The following is a 17,287-nucleotide window of genomic DNA, read 5'->3' on the forward strand; positions in this document are numbered from 1 at the left end:
CTAACCGATTACCTTCATAATTGGATTCTTGGGACACCAATAGATTTCTATTATTGAATTGAGGAATTGGAGGAAACTAAAGATATAGAGTTCATTAGTTGGTGTCTGGAATGAGTCTAAATACTAATTTAGAAAATTGTTGGCAAAGAAACATGATTCTATCCTAGGATAGGACCTGGCAATCTGTTCCAAGTCTCAGTGACTTGGATTCTCAGATGGATGTGTCCCTAGTGCCGTGCTCCAATCGGCCTCTTGGGTCCATTACAAGAAAATTCTCAAGATAACTGGGAGTAGAAATCAGATGCCGTAAAATTCCATGAGGTATTCCACTTCCATAGCTCCGATTCCTCCACCTTTATTTGAAACATAAAGGAGTGACTTGTTAGGATGAAAATAGAAGAGCCGTCAAATTCCATTAATCTTTGGTCCCCAGTACTGTTGGCTTGATTGTATTCTCTCAATATCCTTTTAAAACCACCTCTAGTGTCTGACAACGTCATTTCTAATGGATCTCGTTGCCTGGATGGCATCCTCTCCCCTATTCTCGTGTTACAGTTGTGCGGGGCAAATCCCTAAGTCCCCCATTCTCTTGATGTCAAAGTCTAGAGCACTCTTTTCATAACTGTTTCAGCTCCCTCCTCCACCTTAAAAGATTCTCTTCACCATAATTTACATTCGTTACTACCTCTTCAACTATGCTTTGAACCTCATCTGATCCCATAGCCCTAAGCCTCCTTGCCCCCCCTTGTTTTGGTTCAAAGGCTTTATTCTCCGCTATTCCTTACCCTTTGGCAAGCCCTCAACCTAAAGCCAAATTAACATTTCTTTCATTAATTGGCCTTCATACTTTTTAACCTTAAGTGCATCCTTTAACTAGATGGATGAAGAGATTCTCCCTTGAGCACCCATTTTCTTCATTGAATTGCCCCTTCTCTAGATCTCTCGGGAAAAGCCCTTGCTTCCATTGGCCCTGCTCGAGATGATCTTATGGGTTCTTTCAAGATTGGTCTTGGATTTTGAGAAATTTTTTAGGTTCCTCAATTTGCATCGAATTGGTAAGCTAGTCTACTGTGCCTTGATCCATCACTTACGGTGTGAGCGCAATATGAGGAGATATAATTTCAAATCCCGTTCTATTGAGAGGATTTGGAATGCTATCTATTTTGATGTTTATTCTAGGTTGATAGTTATTTCCAATCCCCCTATTGATGATACCCCAAGGAACATGCTCATTGTTGTCTCCTGGGGTCTTAATTCTCATTTTCGGCCTTTTGCTTAAAGTCCTTGTTCTCTTGATTTCTTTTGTTTAATATATTTTTTATTCATAAAAAGAAAAAGAAAAAAAGATATAGAGTTCATTAGTTGGTGTCGGAAATGGATTAATTTGCTTAACTAAGCTATAAAAGAAACATAGCCTATCCATTCACTCATTAGAAACCCTTAGATACTAGTAGATACGTTTGATCTTCACCCATTGGCTAATCTACCACCGCAACTTATAAGACTTGGCATTTTGTTGTAAATTCCAGTGATGGGATTCAGATGAACGTGACACTTGTGCAGTGACACGTTGGGCATTGTAATCCATTACAAGAAGATACCAAGATAATTGGGAGTGAGGTGTAGATGCAGCAAAATTAGTTTAGGTAATTTCAGCTGTACAATGGTGTGATTCTGAACCTTTTCCTGAAACATAAAGGAGTGATTTGCATTTGTCTTTGAAAGTACATTTAAAATTAAATTAGGACTGTTGGATCCACTAAGTAGGCTCTTAAAATTCTGAACTGCTCAGACAAGTCAACAGAAAGATCATGTTCTTATCAGTTGCAGAGTCAAAGTGTTAGGGTACTTTTTTTATATCTATTTCAGATTATTTTTTTTTTAAAGAAATTTCCATTAACAAACTGGTAGGATTGGCTGGTTAAAGATCCAAATGATATAATTCGACAAAGAATGAAACAGATTTTGGATCTCATATGGGCAACTTGAGGTTAAAGTGAGCAGTAACTCCTGAAGCTAAGTTTGAATAGAAATAGTTTGCTTGAAAACGATCATGCACATAGTTTTAATTATTTTTAGAAGCAGAAACATTTTTTTTACATTTGATAAAATTTGTTTTTTGATGCAAAAAGAAAATCGTTAGGTTATTATGTTTAGATCCTGCAAAAAAAAAAAATCTATGTTTAGAATATCAAATTTCAATCAAACGTCCTCTTTACTTTATTTTACTTAAATTTATGCTGCATTTAACATTTACTTTGAGAAATAGTCGCAACTACAATAGTTATATCAAAACTGTTTTTTTAAGAGCAGTTAGTTTTTTATTTATTTATTTTTAATTTATTTCAAAATCACTTGAGACAAAAGGTTCTGTTTTGGTTTTTTTTTTTTTTAATTTCTTGAATAAAAAGCCAATCAATTTTTTTTTTCAGTGAATTATCAAACGAGTCTTACATTGTCAATCAGTTGCCAACTCAATTAAATCATATTAACACCCATCTCAATTAAATCTATAGTATGATTCCATGTCATCCACATATGTGGAGGAGGATGGAGGAGCTCCTCCAGTCTCTTATCTTCTCCCATGCACAAAATAAAAAAAACCCATGAGAATTGTCTCTATCTGACGAGAAATTTTTTAAAAGAAAACTGTCTTCTGTGCCCACAAACAGAATCCTAAACTTCCAAAAAAGATAATAATAATGATAATAAAAAACAAAATCCAAACCAAAGAGTGTAGTATTTCTGTTTTATTTCATGCTAAAATATCTTGAAATTCAACAAAATATCTCCTCTGCTCATCTTCAATGGCACTGAACAAAACCCAAATCCAAGACATTTCTTATTCCTGTTTTCTATGGCAACTATGTGTTCCTGCTCAAACCACTCTCCAAATCTCCCCACAATTTCACTCCACCCTGTACCACCTAAATCATCACTTCGAACATTACAACAACCAGTTCAATCTCCTTCTCAGCCATTATCCTTCTCTTCTTCTTCTTCATTCGCTAAGCTTGGTCTGGGTTTAGTCTTTGAAGACACTGCAACAGTTACAGCTGCAGCTGAAGCAGTAGCTCTTGCAAATACTGCCGTGGAGGCTGCTAGAGATGATGTTACTTCAGCTTCAGTTTTGGGTGAGTTCATCATTGGTGGAGAAAATGGCTCCCAATGCGAGATTGATTGGTTATCAGAGCTCTGGAATAGAAAGGGAACCCAGAAGAAGAAGAGAAGGAGGAAACGCAAGAAAATGTCAGAAATTTCTGATACTGTAAACCATGGAGAAAGGGAACATAACTTTTTTAGGCCTTCGCATTCAAAGTTTCTAACAAAGAGAGAAGAAGCCGAGTTCTCTTCACACCTCAGGGTATTATTTCTACTTATTATTTTTAATTTAATGGTTTTACTCTTCTTCTTCCTAAACCCCTTCCAAACATTCTACTGAAAACCAGGTTTCATTTTAAATTCCTGGAAAGGAACTGAACAGAATGTCCTACATGTTGCGAAATCCCAATTTTCTGGTATTCATCTCAGTGTTCAAATTATGAAATTGAATCTTAGGGTTAAAGCTGGGTCTTAAAATTCTATAACAGGAGGGTGCAAGGTTAGAAGCAGCTAGAAGGAGAATTGAAGAAAGAGGAGAGGGTGAAACACCCACATCACAGTGGGCTCAAGCAGTAGGGATGGAGAGAAGGAATGTAGACGAGATTCTTTGTAGAGAAAGAGAGTCAACAGAAAGGATCATCTCAAGCTACAGGAGACTCATTTCCTATATAGCTAAAAGTTACCAAGGCAAAGGGTTAAGCTTACAAGATCTGATTCAGGTTCCAATCACTTGTATACATGTCTCTTATGAATCTCAAAGCAGTTTAATACTGATTTTTCATCCTTACAGGAGGGAAGCATTGGACTTCTTCAAGGGGTAAAGAGGTTTGATCCAGAAAAAGGATATAAGCTCTCAACATATGTTTACTGGTGGATCAAACAAGCCATTATCAAGGCTATAGCAAACAAGTCCAGAATTATCAGACTACCGGTATGACACTGCATCTACCAAGCTTTATCTTCCCAAGTTGTTGCATGTTCTTAGTTTGGGTTTTTATATAGCATTCCGAATTTGGCCATTACTGCATTGGTTCATAGCATAGGAAATTGTCAACTACCTCATGACCTATTATCAGTAAAAGAAAGAAGCAATCCAGTTCCAGCAGTTTGTAACACATATGCTACTACTCTGTCCCTCACTTAGAAAGGCTTTGAATGTGGGTCATTGGTTTCATTTTTGAACAAAGGTTTAGCAAGAAAATTAGTTCATGAGTTCTAATTATGATTATTATCCCATGGATCAACTAGATTTATTATATGGTTGCAAGATTAAATGGTGCCTAGTCTGTTAATTAGTGAATGTATGGTTAGTTTATCTTGTGCAGGGGAGCATGTCTGCAATGGTTGCAAAGATTGCTGAGGCCAACACTGTCTTAAGCACAAGATTAAGGCGGTTGCCTACCTATGATGAGATTGCTGAACTGGTGAATATTGATGTTTCAAGTGTAAGGCTCATATGTGAGAGAAATAGACCTCCAATCTCTGCAGAGAGAACATTGAGCAACCAAGGCTCCTTGCAACTACAGGTGTATATCTTGCATTACTTATTTCCTCTAACTGTTTCTTGCTTCACTAATGATGAGCAAAATAAACTGTTTTTTGATGACGTCTCCATGGAAAGATCAACATGAAGCGAACGGTATTTTTTTTTTTTTGGGGGGGGGGGGGGGGGGGGGGGGGAGGAGGGGAGGAAAAGTACAACTTATAAAGCAAAGGGCGAAACCCTACACAAGCCAACAAGGCCCTAACCAAAAAGCAGAAAAGAAAAAAGAACTAAGCACTAAAGGCCGAGCTGGAAGAGCTATAATAATCTGAAGGTCGAAGCTAGTTTTTACTAGTTCTGGTTTATTGTTTTCTTTTAGGAAATCATGAACATTGTTTTGAGTGGGGGAGGGAAGGGATTTCATGTCGAAGAGTGCATGTATTATCAGCTCCAGTGGTTATTTTAGGAGAATCATCAAAAGTAGCATCATTTGATGGTTGTGAGCCTCTTAATTTCCAGACACTATATCACTAAACCCCTGTCAGTTCTTTCTGCCTTGTCCAGTGTAAATATTTCTCTTTAATTTGTGTGTAAACCACTCAGGGTACACTCAATTGTGTTATATCAGGATCATGCTGCATTCATACTTAAGTCTTTTCTTTAAGGCTTTATGTTGATCAAAAACAGGCTATGGATGCATACTCAAAACTGTAGAAGATCAATTTAGCTTTTTAATTTGTGTTACTGTGAATTCATCACAGGAGATCATCTCAGGGCCAGAGGAAACAAGACCAGAAGTAATGGTAAGTAAACAGCTAATGAAGCAAGATTTAGAGAAGCTGCTCAGGACACTTGATGATAGAGAAGCATGTATCTTGAGACTACACTTTGGTCTCAATGGAGAGAGACCTCGATCATTTGAGGAGATTGGAAGACTGGTAAACCTTTCGAGGGAGAGAGTTCGGCAGATCAATGGTATTGCATTAACAAAGTTACAGCAGTTGAGTACAATTGACAATCTTAGAGTGTATATAAAGTAGGATCTCTTTTTTCTTTGTTCAAACAAAATGTAAAGAAAACAGAGAAAGAATGAGTAAACAGGACCAAATTACAAATTCCTACTCTCTTTCATACCCATAGTTGGTTTCAATTTGAAAATCTCCATAAAGCTTCATTGATTCTTTTCCTCATGCTTCTTGACAGTAAACATGCCAGAAAAGCAGTGCATCATTATTATTCAAGCTAGGTCACCTTTCCATCAGCCCCTGAACTCAGATTTTGTGGTTCAGCTTAGCCTAGGTGTTGGTGGTCACTTAAACCAAATGAAAGAATCATCACAAAATTTATTGTGCACACAATCCAAGAGAAATAGATAGGATTTGAGATTTGGAATTAATTAGAAAGCGATCTCTGTATTGACTGATTTGAGGTTTGCAATGCATTTCTGGGGCCTTCCCCTGATAATGTATTCATTGCTTTCTATCTTTCTTATGAGTTATCAATATGGTTTAAGGTGATAGAATAATTTTAGTTGACTTAAAAGTCACTAAGATCTAATTAAGGTATGTGGATGTGTTTCTGGTATAGTGATGGTAGTCTTTTATGTAAAGACAGTAAGATCAAGATGTCTTAAGTTTGACGTTCCGTCCTTCTGTACCCGCTTCCCTACTCAACCTTTGGACTTATGGAGTCTGGGTCCTCTACTCATTAGGGTAAAGGTTTGTGAGTGAGATTTACGTGGGGGTCACTAGGGTCTCACTTTTGATTATTTTGCTAGCATTTAGATGTAAGCTCCACCCCTAATGTGTGGTAAAAAAATTCAATTCTCAGCTTTGTGCCTAAACGAAGCCCTATAGTTAGAAAGTCATTGCTGATTGATCTTATTATTTTGTTCTTCTGAGAAAAGGGTGGTGAGGAAAAAGTTGACTGGCTTGATTACATCAATTAATTTATAATTAAGAGTTGAGGATAAACTTGACTGACTTGATTACATCAATTAATTTTTGATTAAAGGATTTTTTAATTATAGTGAAGAAAATATGTCCAGTGATTGTATGAGATCTTTCAGTTAGTTACATGTTTTGTATAATCAGCTAGAAAATAAACCTCCTAAAGTTTATCCATTAATTGTTTATTGTCTTGATTAAATCCACTAGGCTATAAAAGTATTAGTTTCAACAGCCCATTACTACTATCTATAGACTTCAGTGGACCCAGATATCCATTGAAGCCTATAAATTTTTATTGATCAACAATCACTAAATCTGATTAACCAATTCTTAACCCAGTATATGCGCACATTAGGTTAGTTATTAATAAAATTAAGGAAAAGGTTCCTTGGAAAATGTGATTATTTGAGTTATTAAGGAAAGGTACAGCAGCATTCTTTCTCTTTTTTCCATTAAATGATCATATCGTTGTCTTTAAGTGGAACACCATTTCATGGCATCCAATTGGAGGACCCAGATTTCTTTTCCGTGATGATGAGAGTTACACCACCGATTTTAATGATGATTAGAGAAGCCACTAAAAATTTCTTTCTTTTGGAAGTCACGATTTTATATAGATTGGGTGGAGGCTATTATATATACCACCAGAAAAATGGAGAGCCTGAAAATTTAATTCGTGAAGATAGAGGTCTGTGTTTTTCTCGTACTTTGTGGGGCCCACTTTTGAATACTGATAAATTGAATAAGAGTTGGAAATGCATCTTACATATATTTCACCCCTGATATGTAGTGGAGAAATGTGAGGGGAGCGAAGATGCAAGGGTAGAGAATCTGAACATTGATCCCTTCACTAAGATGTGTTGTCATTACTAAGTGTATTAACTCTTTGGTGGTAAAACTCTAAGAGTTATGTTACATCTTTCAGACTAGTCAAAAGATTATGACTCATGACAACCCTGATTAGATTCAAAGTTGTGAATTCAAACAAAAAGAAAAAGTTCGACTTCAATGTTGCTATCTCATTATTGTGCACCACGAAAGCAAATTCCCAAGAAAAATTAGACAATGATGTGAGAGAATGGGGTAATTTCAGTCCCCACTCCAAAGGGATATTACTGAGAAAGCAATCAAAGTTTTTTTTTGAGTAGAAGATAGCAATCAAGTTGCTATCTTATTGAGTGGTGATGAACAAATGCAAAGCAACAAAGAAACTTTGAATAACAGAGCAAATTCAGGAAGTCTGAATCAATGACGAAGCAATCACCCCTAGCTTCTTTAGCCCTCTCAAAAACAACTGGCCTATCCATCAAATAACTGACTTGATAGATAGTAAATCCAAATTAACCCATGTAATTTTTTGTAATTATAAATTCCCAACACTACTCAACTTTTTTGATAAGTCGGGTACAAGGAATATTGGTAGCAACAGCTGAACCTAACCCTCAGCCATAATGAGGCACATGTTTCTTGTTTTTAATCAGTAATGAAAGTTGGGTAATCAAAAAAACAAAAAAAAAAATCAGTAATGAAAGAAGAAAAAAAAAAAAAAAACCTTTGAATGGATAGCAGCAAGCCTTGCATTTCATGTGTATTAATGAAAGGCAGTGGGGCTAAAATCTGGCACACCCACTTTTCATTACGGCCTCTGTAATTGTACAATCTTACAAGGCATCTCTTCTTTTGTGAATCATTGGAATCCACAATGAATGATAGAAAACAAAGTTATTGTTGTTATAATTTTATCATTATTGTTCTCTGTAGATATAATGTCTTCAATGAGCTTGAAAAATACTGATTACGTGTTAAACAAGTCTGGCAGGATAAACCATCTGGGTGGTGGTCTATTGCAACCATGTTTGAATCTCTCTAGTTATCTTTTTTTTTCGTAGTGGGTGGTTGTGTACTCTTTGGCTTGAGTTTGGAATAACTATCGACTTTTATAGATTATATTAGGCTTTCGGTGGAGCTACGCTGATGGTGCCGCTGCTTGCGCTAGTAGTCCACAAGGCTAATGCTTGTAAATGTCAAACTTACAAATCCGAACGTTGCATAGCAAAGGGCGAAAAGTCGCCACTACCTCATCATCCCCTCCTTTGATTATTGATATTCCAATTTCTAAGTTATGATTGAAAATGGTGATTAAGAGATACCATTTACCAAATTAAAACAAGAAAATGCAACCTTAATCTATTCGGTTGTTAATAAATTTTCAAGAAATTAAAACACAAATGAGACACGATTGATGACGGAGTTTGGTTCTTTCGAACCTACATCTCCGGACTCCTGGATAGAGTCCGATCCACTATAATTGGAAATTACAGAATTTAGGGGAAACAAGAGAGATACAGAAGTCACCGTATATGGCAACCAAATGAGCCCAAATCACCATAAGTCTCCCTCTCACCATGCCGATCAAAAGCCCTATGATATCTCCTTTAAGATCCTTCAAGAACGAAGCACCAAAGCAGGAAGAAGAGAAACCGAAGCAGCCATGAACAAACAGAGAGATAGAACTCATAAACCCCAAAAACACAGAACTCAAATCTCGTGTTTTGCATACAATGAAACGAACCAGCCCACATGCCTTTATACATGTAAGTGAACCAACCGGTTCAGTAGCAAACCAACTAAACAAGTGATATACCCAGATTACCCCTAACAATTATGAAAGAAAAAAAAAAGTCTGGCAGGATCAAGAACCAGCAATTTACATTTTCTTGACCTGCTCAGAACCCACCTTTTGCTGAAATAAACCAATTAGAAACTGAATAACCCACTTTATTTGTAGAATATGAAGAATCACAGTAAATTGAGTCACTTTGAAGGTGAATTCACAAGCTTAAGCACCTGTTCAAGGTGATGTGCAGTGTCAGGTGGGTGACCCTCCATCCTTGGTCTCTCCGGCAAGATCCACCGGCCATCGGCGCTTCTCACCATTCCCTTATTCTCATCTTGACGCCAATAAGGTGGCACATGGAAATCATCTCTTAAAAAATCACTGCTCTTGTTGATGAGTGCTATATCTCTCTTGGTTGCCAAGCAAAACCTGAGTCCCTTGCCATGATATCCATCCACAAGGTGTAGATAAGCTTCCAGATTATGAGCACAACCCAGATCACCAGTGGGTTTCAGAAAAGGAGAATTTTTATGATCCAATGCAAACTCAACACCCACATGAGCATAGCTCCATGGGAAATCAATCACATCTTCAATGTATTTTTGATGCTGAAACTTCTCATTTGCAATGATCCCTGGTACTGTAGGAACCTTATCATGAACATTAATCACTCTCATAACTTTAACTCCAAGCCCATCACAGCGTTCCTTGAACTTAAGATTACCCACTCGAGGACCTCCAAAGGAGAAAACAGACACAGGGATTTTACTCTGGTTTTCACTTTCGTGTCTAATGTTCACTTTCATCTCTGCAATATCATAAGCACTTAACAGGGCTAGTGCTGCTCCAAGGCTATGGCCTGTGATTGTAATGCTTAACTCTTCTCTTTTATATCTCTCAACCAAGCGTTTCACTTCTGCTAATACTTGTTCTCTAGCAGAGAAAGAACAGTATTTGCAGTCTTGTTCTTTCTTGGTGTAGAGATCAAAGAAGCCTGACTCGATTTTAATGGATGAATCATCAGTGAAACCTGCTGGATGGAGAATATCTTTAAGATCTGCAATCCATTCAAGGTATGTGACTGTGCCTCTCCATGCTATAACGATGTCTCTTCTTCCTAATCGTTTGATCTCTTCTTCGTCTGTTGAAACTGCTACATAGCCCATAAAATTTGCATGAGGGCTCCAAATGCTACTCATCTTTGATTTCTGGAAGAAGTTTGGAAGGTTGATATTTGATGTTGCATAGAGATATCTACTTAATTGGTAACCTCGATCTGCCATTTCAAGCTTTTCAAAGAAATGGGCAGCTTGGTACTTGCAGGTTCCACAATACTTCGAACGAGGGTCCAAATCGAAAGAATCATAACAGGCTTGTGCAAATTCACCATAGCGAATAATTTCTTTCCTGAGGATTGGATTCATGGGGTCTAACAATCCTTCCCAGTCATTACAACCATGGATTTCCTTCCAAACCTCTCTGAGTGGTGGTGTTTCTTGATCTTCTGAGATCAGATTCTCTTCTGCAGTTGAAGTTGAGATTAACCTTGAAACACATCTGCATCTTGCAGAAACTGAAGATGGGTTTGGTGAAATGGGCTTGTGAGAAATGATTGTTCTTGAGGTTCTGCTCAGATTCCATCTGGGCATACAACCTTGAAAAGCACTTGGTTGCTTGTATTTTGGATGGTTACAGTACAAGAAGAAAGAAGCCATAAGAGTTGTTGCCTTGCTTTGACAACTAAAGATTTTTAAGCTCTATAAAAATACAGATCACAAAAAGGCAGAGTGTGATATATATGCCCTACACTATACACAGAGAGACCCAGGAGGATCAGATGGAGAGAGACACAACTGTAACTTGCTAATGAAAGGGGTTGAGCTATGTGGTGGGTTTTAAGGTTGCAGGCTTGCAGCTTATGTTGAAGGGAGCATCTATCTTACAAGCTCCACGAGAAGGCTTTTTATACGATGAAAACCATTAATTTTTTTTCTACCCAAAGAAGAAACCATTAATAACTACATTTTTGTACCAACTCTTACCATTAATATTCTAAAACTTATTTGTACCAACTCTCAAGATGAGATATCAATGCTCATATTCTCCACCACACATTAAGATGCAACAAGAAAAATCAAAGACGAAACCCCCACAAGAACTCCTCTTAATATATGATGAAGAAGCATGAGAAAAACACACCAGTAGAGAAGCATCCGAACTCTTTATCAATCAATATGATAGAGGAAGGATGTAGAAGAAAACACCTTTGTCCTTTTGCCCAATTGCCCCTCCCCCAACCCACTAACTAAATAAAAAGTTGATATTTTCTTGGCAAAGGTGGGACGCCTTCATTGCAAGTTGAAGAATGACCATAGGAAGATACTTTGGGATTTGTGGAACCCACAACGTAGAGTTAATGTTTGAATAATCTTGTTGAAGATGTTTTCTCAGTGAGTGCCCAATGAGTTATAAGATTTAATGAAATATTTAGATAAAAAATTTAGAATAAATCCAATGAGTATTTTTGGGTTAGAATATTACATGTCATATGATTGTATAACTCATTAGACATCCATTAGGAGATCCTCTCTAATGAGAGAAACCAAATACCATCACACATATGATGATGGAATGAATAGAATCTATTCTATTTTCTTTGTATTCAATCCCTAATGGGTCCCTTCCACCAACCCCTCTAGGTAGGTCTCATGTGTGTGAGTAAAGTTCTATTGAAAAAATCTCTTAGGTAAGATTTGTAAAGAAAATTTAATATGCAATACAAAGTCAGCCCCCTAAGGTGTGGTTTTTCTAGGCTGCTTGAATGATGAGTTCAGAACTTGAAGTGGTTTTTCTACTTTCCATCTTCCACTTTGTGAAGAATAATTAAATTCTGCACATGATTTTCATGGTTGAAATTGAGGTTCTTTAGATAAAGAAAAGAAGGTCCTCTTGCTTTCTTGCCGCTTTGAGTGTTCTTATCTCTATACCCACATGCTAATTTGCTTTTAACTATAAGACCCTTATTACAGTAGTAGACTTTACAACTTGCATATTTAATAGGTCATCAGAAAGAAAAAAAAAGTTGCATATCTAATATCTTTGAATTTTATGATACAAATAATTTATTGATTAAACAAGGCACTAATATGGGCTGAAATGAAGCATATAGCAAGGCCCAACTCATCATTGTTAGTTGAGTGCCTACCCTAAGCCTACAAGTTATATGGGCTAGCATGTAGCGTAGCAAGGCCAAACCCATTTTGGTTTGGTAATTGCCTAGCTAACCCTAAAAACATTTTCCTTCAAAATGCTTGGATTGTTAATATAGAAGTTACCCAAAGAGGTTGATTTTCACAAAACAAACAGCTTTGGTCTCTTGATGCATTATTAGCCGATACATCTACCATAGAGTATCCTTCACTTAGAGTGTGAAAGAACCTAGCTTCAGCAGATAGGTACAAGATCTTAGATGTCCTGAATGATAAACTTAATTTTCCTAGTGAGGACTTAGCTTTGAGGAAATGCCGGTTGTTAGGACTGAGCCACAAACCCTAAGTCGCCTTTCTCCCCCTGGAGGCTTTGGTTGAGAGCCACAACCCTATGAAGACAAGATTTGGATCGACCCTGAGAGTCTCTTCCAGTGCCTTCAAAACCAGCACATCATCAGAAAGGAGAGAACCATCACCATTGATTTTAATCCAAAATGCTTCCAATGCTCCATTTGATTAGAGTAACATAGTGTTGGGTTTATCTGATGACTAAGCTTGGTTGCTTCTTCTTCCATGCATTCAAGATTAAAAGCCAGTCTAGCGTCATCGAGATTTCTAGAAATGAGCAGTCTAAGAGGTTACATTAGAAACAATGTGGGTTTGATACATATAAAATTACATCCCAGGGATCCAGGGTGAACCCATTGTTTTCATTTAGTTAAGAAGGAAACAAGCTATCCGGTCACCCAAGTCAGATTAAGCTCCCCCAATTGTCAGGTTGATACATGAACAAATAGAGGTGAATCAGTCTCCACTTGCGCAACCCCCACAACCACAGTGCACACATTCTATGACCTTCTCCTCCCTCAGATGTTTTGGAACTCTGCACACGCAAGTGGTGTTGAAGTTGTGATCCCGTGGCTGTATGCATCGCAGGCAGCAAAGGCGTTCGTATCCTGACTGTAATTGAAAAAAATAAATAAAAACATCAGTTGATGAAATTTAAGATGCAAAGTCAAATTTGCAGAGCAACAGAAAACAAGAACCTGAAAGACATAAATACTCAATTAAAACAAAGAACTGACACCACATTATGTTACCCAACAGTGCCTTCCTTGATCTTTAAATTTTTCCTCATTAAATGTGAACCTATGCTTTGCTGAACTTCCCCAAGGAAGACCTAAACTTTGCTCATATCAATCTTTCAGCTTTTGTATTGTTAGTTCCAGCCAAGCTGGTGCCATTCTCCTCAACCATGCAACAAATGAAAGTAGAGGTGCAAGCAAGGCATCGAAATCTTGAGCAGCTGGTATTCATCAGCAGTCTTAACATTCTAAGTCTCAAGTTGAGAATTCAGCTTAGGTCTATGAGATCAGTGGTTCAGTTTCACAAGCTGTGTGACCTAACCATAAAAGTGTCTTGCAATAGCCATTTCAGTCTGTGAAGAAACTAAATCTGGAGATGGTTTATCTCATCCCATCCAAAACTATTTTTCCCATCTAACTCCTCATTGTATATACGTAAACATACAGTTATAATAAGCTAAAGAAAGATATAAATCCAAATCAAGCAAGACAGAGTTAAACTCCAGCACATGTATTAAAATGAGCTTCAGCATTAATTCCTTTTTTCTTCGGTTCAAGAACTAATCATGTTTCTTGGCAATTTAAATTTACACAATGAACATGAAATCCTATTGCAACTACCATTTTTCCAGTCCTTTGCACCAGATTGCCCATCACCTTCATAACAGACCTCAAAATTCTATTTCTCCTCACAAGTCCTTCCCATTCTAAACATCAGATTCAAATTAAATAGTTTCTCCACCTCTTTAACATATGGAAATTGGGTGCTCTCCTTTCTCACTTACTTGGTTGGACCAGGGTGTAGCTGCCTACTGACATGTCTTGCACCTCACTCTCCAACAGAAAAAAACCATTATTACAAGAAAAAGATGAGAGAACAAACCTTCTTCCATTTTGCAATTAGATTACGGTCAGCATAGCCTTGATCCAAACAGAACTCGTAGAGCTCCTTAGATATTTCCTTCCTGCGATAGTAAAGATCAAAGATGTAGCGACTCTTCTGATGTGCAATTTTGAAAATTGGCCACAGTGCTTCACATTTTCTCTTACCATCATGTGGATCATTTTCAGCTGTCATCCAAGAAATTACAAAATCACAATTACAGTAGTAGCAAGTATTTGGAGATTCATAAACTGAAGTAATTTTTGCTAAACAAACCTAAAAGACACAAACCTTCTCTCATTTTACCCTCGAGCTCACGTAGAGTAGGTTCAATCAACTCCCATCCATTTGGGTATTTCAAACGGTTTGTCTTCACCTTCGGCATTCTTTTACCTGCACTCTAAAGGAGTCAGCCATATAGTATTACATACAAGACTTATGCAAGTAACTCATGTTAAATGAAACCTCAATAATTAACTGAAGGATACCATACACAGAAAAATGGCCTGTGGAGTTTCAAACAGCAGGAACAAAGGGAAGAAAAAAAGAACTTTATCAACACATTTGAATCATGTTTAACTCTCAGGGAAGACACGCTGTGTGTCAATTTCAAAGTGGAAAGAACTATTGATATTTCAAAGAACTGTTTGGACTACAAAATCAACATGAATTAGACAAAAACCAGAGCTTATCTCATGGTGGCAAGGCGCTGAGAAGCATATGGGGACAGGGAGCAGTTTCAAGCAATTGATAAATCATTCATAAATCAACGGCAACATATGCTATTCAGTCAGGGGAGAGGCAGGGTTTATAGACAAAGAGAGTGAAAGAAATCGAGCGACAACAAGAAGAAAAACGTGCCGAACAAGTGGGCTGGTGCTGGAGGTTGTTGCTCAAATTAGAAGTCACACCTGATTAAAGTAGGGTTTCGCCTGTAGAGGAAGTGGAGCACTGCAAATTATAATAGCACTTAAGACTGTTAATACTCGACTGCGGAACCGCAGAGAGCAAAACCCTAAATAATACGAAATATATTGCAATCATGAGAACAGTTCGACAAATAGTTGTATTATTGTTCACAGTGGACTGTAAGAGTAAACAGGGGGAAGCATAACTGAAAATCAATATCAAACTGAGTAGTGTCGGATTTACAGATCAATATTCTTCGATTGAGTCGATTGACAGTGATTCTGTTGTTTATTCGGTGAAAACAATAAGAACACTATGAATCTAGAAGACTCAAAAGGGGAAAACCGAGTACTATTTCTCTTACCTTGACGGTTCGGCTTATCGCAACTGCACCACCCGGAGATGCTGAGACGAAGAAGATGAAGACGAGACGAACGTCGAAACAAGCTGATTCTTCCGATGGGCTGGGTCAACAGAAATAGCAAAGATGAAGAACAGGGATCCCTTTCGCAGGGGCTAGGGTTAGGGTTAAACGTTCGCTTGAAAAAAAAATGCTGATTACAGTAAGACGATCGCTGAAGGGAGAGAAATCGAAGAACAATGAAGAACCTTACCGGTGAAGTTCTTCACGAGACTTCGGCCGCTAGGGTTAAAGTTGGTATTTCGGAAGATTTTTGGTTTTCTTCCCTTGCGGCTCAAATTGTCCCCGTTTTGACAAAATTGCCCTTTTAAATACAAGCATTTTAACGTATTACATTCGTTCAGTCCGAGGTTAAAACGGACTATTAACAAAATAAACTTTCGTGGAGATGCGGGGTATCGATCCCCGAACCTCTCGCATGCTAAACGAGCGCTCTACCATCTGAGCTACATCCCCACATGTTGGTTTATGAATTATAAAGTATATTTCTTCGCAAATAAAGTACACAAGCACACGCACCTCTTACATAAAACACAAAATTTTCTGTCTCTTTTACAAAAAAAAAAAAGACACGCATAACTATGAAATTTCAAAAAAAAAGGGAAAAACACACACAGAAACAGCTCTGTGGGTAAAGGGTAAATGTGAGGTAGGAATTGGATAATAATAGCCAAAGACCCTACAGGAGGGTGACAGAAGGAAAACACAAAACACAGAGTTAATAGTCAGTCAAAATCTTCTTGATACTTTATGCTCTGAACAGGGACATACCTTGAAATTTCAAAAAAATGCAATTAGAGTATAATGATTCAATTTTTGCTAGAATAACTGAAGAGTATAATGTTTCAAACACCTCTTCAATTTTTCCAAGCAACCCTTACCCTGTAGTTTGGGATTTGTTACTTCTTTCAATGTTTGACTTCTAGGGTCTATAGATCACTATACCATTGTAGGGATGTATAAGATGCGACAAGAAAATGCATACAAATAAAAGACCACTTAGGCCTAATAGAGAAGAGATCATGATCTGCCATTTTATCTTCAGTTCATCAGTGGCTGATCACCTACAGAAATAGCAATCATAGTTCAGCCTTTTGGTTCTCTTACAGTAAGCTTGGTTTGAACCCAAAACTCATGGTTGCAGTGGTCTAATTAAGGGTTAGGCATGCAAGATATAATTGAACTTGTGTTAGGTGGCTTTACTAATATCATAGTGGTTACCAAAATAGTTTAGCTACAGGTTGGCAGGTTGGCCCCCCCCCCCCCCCCCCCCCCCCCCCCTTTTTTGGGGGGGGGGGGGGTTAAGGAAGGCCATATCTACATAGAAGAACCACTATTCGTTAACTTTCTAAGGTCTAAACCTTTCGCTCCTCTATTGAAAAGGGGCAAAATTGCTTCGCACCACTGATAGACTACTACAGATTCCATTTGAAAGGCACTACTTAATTTTGTAAGCCTTTGTATTTGTCAATCAACTAAGACTGTGACCACTTCATATATTCATACTAAAGAAAGAAAGTCTATGTCTTACTCGATGGCTATATAGTTGGTTATATTCATCATTCAGAAAGGAAGGCATCGAAGACTGACTTTGTTTGTGAATGAAGAATTGTGTCCTACTTGACAGCT

The 17,287-nt window shown here is 37.6% G+C and overlaps 3 protein-coding genes and 1 non-coding gene across 5 annotated transcripts; 1 reads left to right on the forward strand and 3 right to left on the reverse strand.

The window, feature by feature from the left end:
• Positions 1–2,737: 2,737 nt before the first annotated feature.
• On the forward strand, positions 2,738–5,931 carry SIG4 (sigma factor 4). The gene is made up of 5 exons (XM_089138876.1): positions 2,738–3,364; positions 3,591–3,821; positions 3,893–4,033; positions 4,428–4,628; positions 5,347–5,931. The coding sequence occupies exons 1-5, from the start codon at positions 2,858–2,860 to the stop codon at positions 5,623–5,625; spliced, it is 1,359 nt and encodes a 452-aa protein (XP_088995002.1). The 5' UTR covers positions 2,738–2,857; the 3' UTR covers positions 5,626–5,931.
• Positions 5,932–8,954: 3,023 nt separating this feature from the next.
• On the reverse strand, positions 8,955–11,286 carry LOC149003521 (phospholipase A1-Igamma3, chloroplastic-like). The gene has a single exon (XM_089137144.1). It carries the CDS (start codon positions 10,864–10,866, stop codon positions 9,349–9,351), a length of 1,518 nt encoding a protein of 505 aa, XP_088993270.1. The 5' UTR covers positions 10,867–11,286; the 3' UTR covers positions 8,955–9,348.
• Positions 11,287–12,972: 1,686 nt separating this feature from the next.
• Positions 12,973–15,925, reverse strand: LOC149003522 (protein BUD31 homolog 2). 2 transcript variants are annotated; one of them, XM_089137142.1, is made up of 5 exons: positions 15,602–15,925; positions 15,240–15,279; positions 14,620–14,721; positions 14,329–14,516; positions 12,973–13,320 (listed from the first exon to the last, which is right to left on the reverse strand). In XM_089137142.1, the coding sequence occupies exons 3-5, from the start codon at positions 14,711–14,713 to the stop codon at positions 13,165–13,167; spliced, it is 438 nt and encodes a 145-aa protein (XP_088993268.1). In that variant the 5' UTR covers positions 14,714–14,721; positions 15,240–15,279; positions 15,602–15,925; the 3' UTR covers positions 12,973–13,164. The 2 variants fall into 2 exon arrangements, with proteins under 2 accessions (XP_088993268.1, XP_088993267.1); XM_089137141.1 differs by lacking the exon at positions 15,240–15,279.
• A 116-nt stretch (positions 15,926–16,041) lies between these two features.
• On the reverse strand, positions 16,042–16,114 carry TRNAA-AGC (transfer RNA alanine (anticodon AGC)). The gene has a single exon. It is a non-coding gene; the product is annotated as a tRNA-Ala (tRNA).
• Positions 16,115–17,287: the final 1,173 nt, after the last annotated feature.

The sequence above is a fragment of the Hakea prostrata genome, chromosome 10 (assembly GCF_041222555.1).
Source record: "Hakea prostrata isolate BN-2017 chromosome 10, UWA_Hpros_2, whole genome shotgun sequence".
Classification (NCBI taxonomy): Eukaryota; Viridiplantae; Streptophyta; class Magnoliopsida; order Proteales; family Proteaceae; genus Hakea; species Hakea prostrata.

Coding starts and splice junctions, on each gene's coding strand:
- LOC149003522 (XM_089137141.1), bottom strand. CDS start 14,713: ATGCCGAAGGTGAAGACAAACCGTTTGAAATACCCAAATGGATGGGAG. Junction 14,517..14,619: donor CGAGGGTAAAATGAGAGAAG/GTTTGTGTCTTT, acceptor CTTGGATGACAG/CTGAAAATGATCCACATGAT. Junction 13,321..14,328: donor TAATTGCAAAATGGAAGAAG/GTTTGTTCTCTC, acceptor TTTCAATTACAG/TCAGGATACGAACGCCTTTG.
- LOC149003521 (XM_089137144.1), bottom strand. CDS start 10,866: ATGGCTTCTTTCTTCTTGTACTGTAACCATCCAAAATACAAGCAACCA.
- SIG4 (XM_089138876.1), top strand. CDS start 2,858: ATGGCAACTATGTGTTCCTGCTCAAACCACTCTCCAAATCTCCCCACA. Junction 4,034..4,427: donor CCAGAATTATCAGACTACCG/GTATGACACTGC, acceptor TATCTTGTGCAG/GGGAGCATGTCTGCAATGGT. Junction 4,629..5,346: donor AAGGCTCCTTGCAACTACAG/GTGTATATCTTG, acceptor AATTCATCACAG/GAGATCATCTCAGGGCCAGA.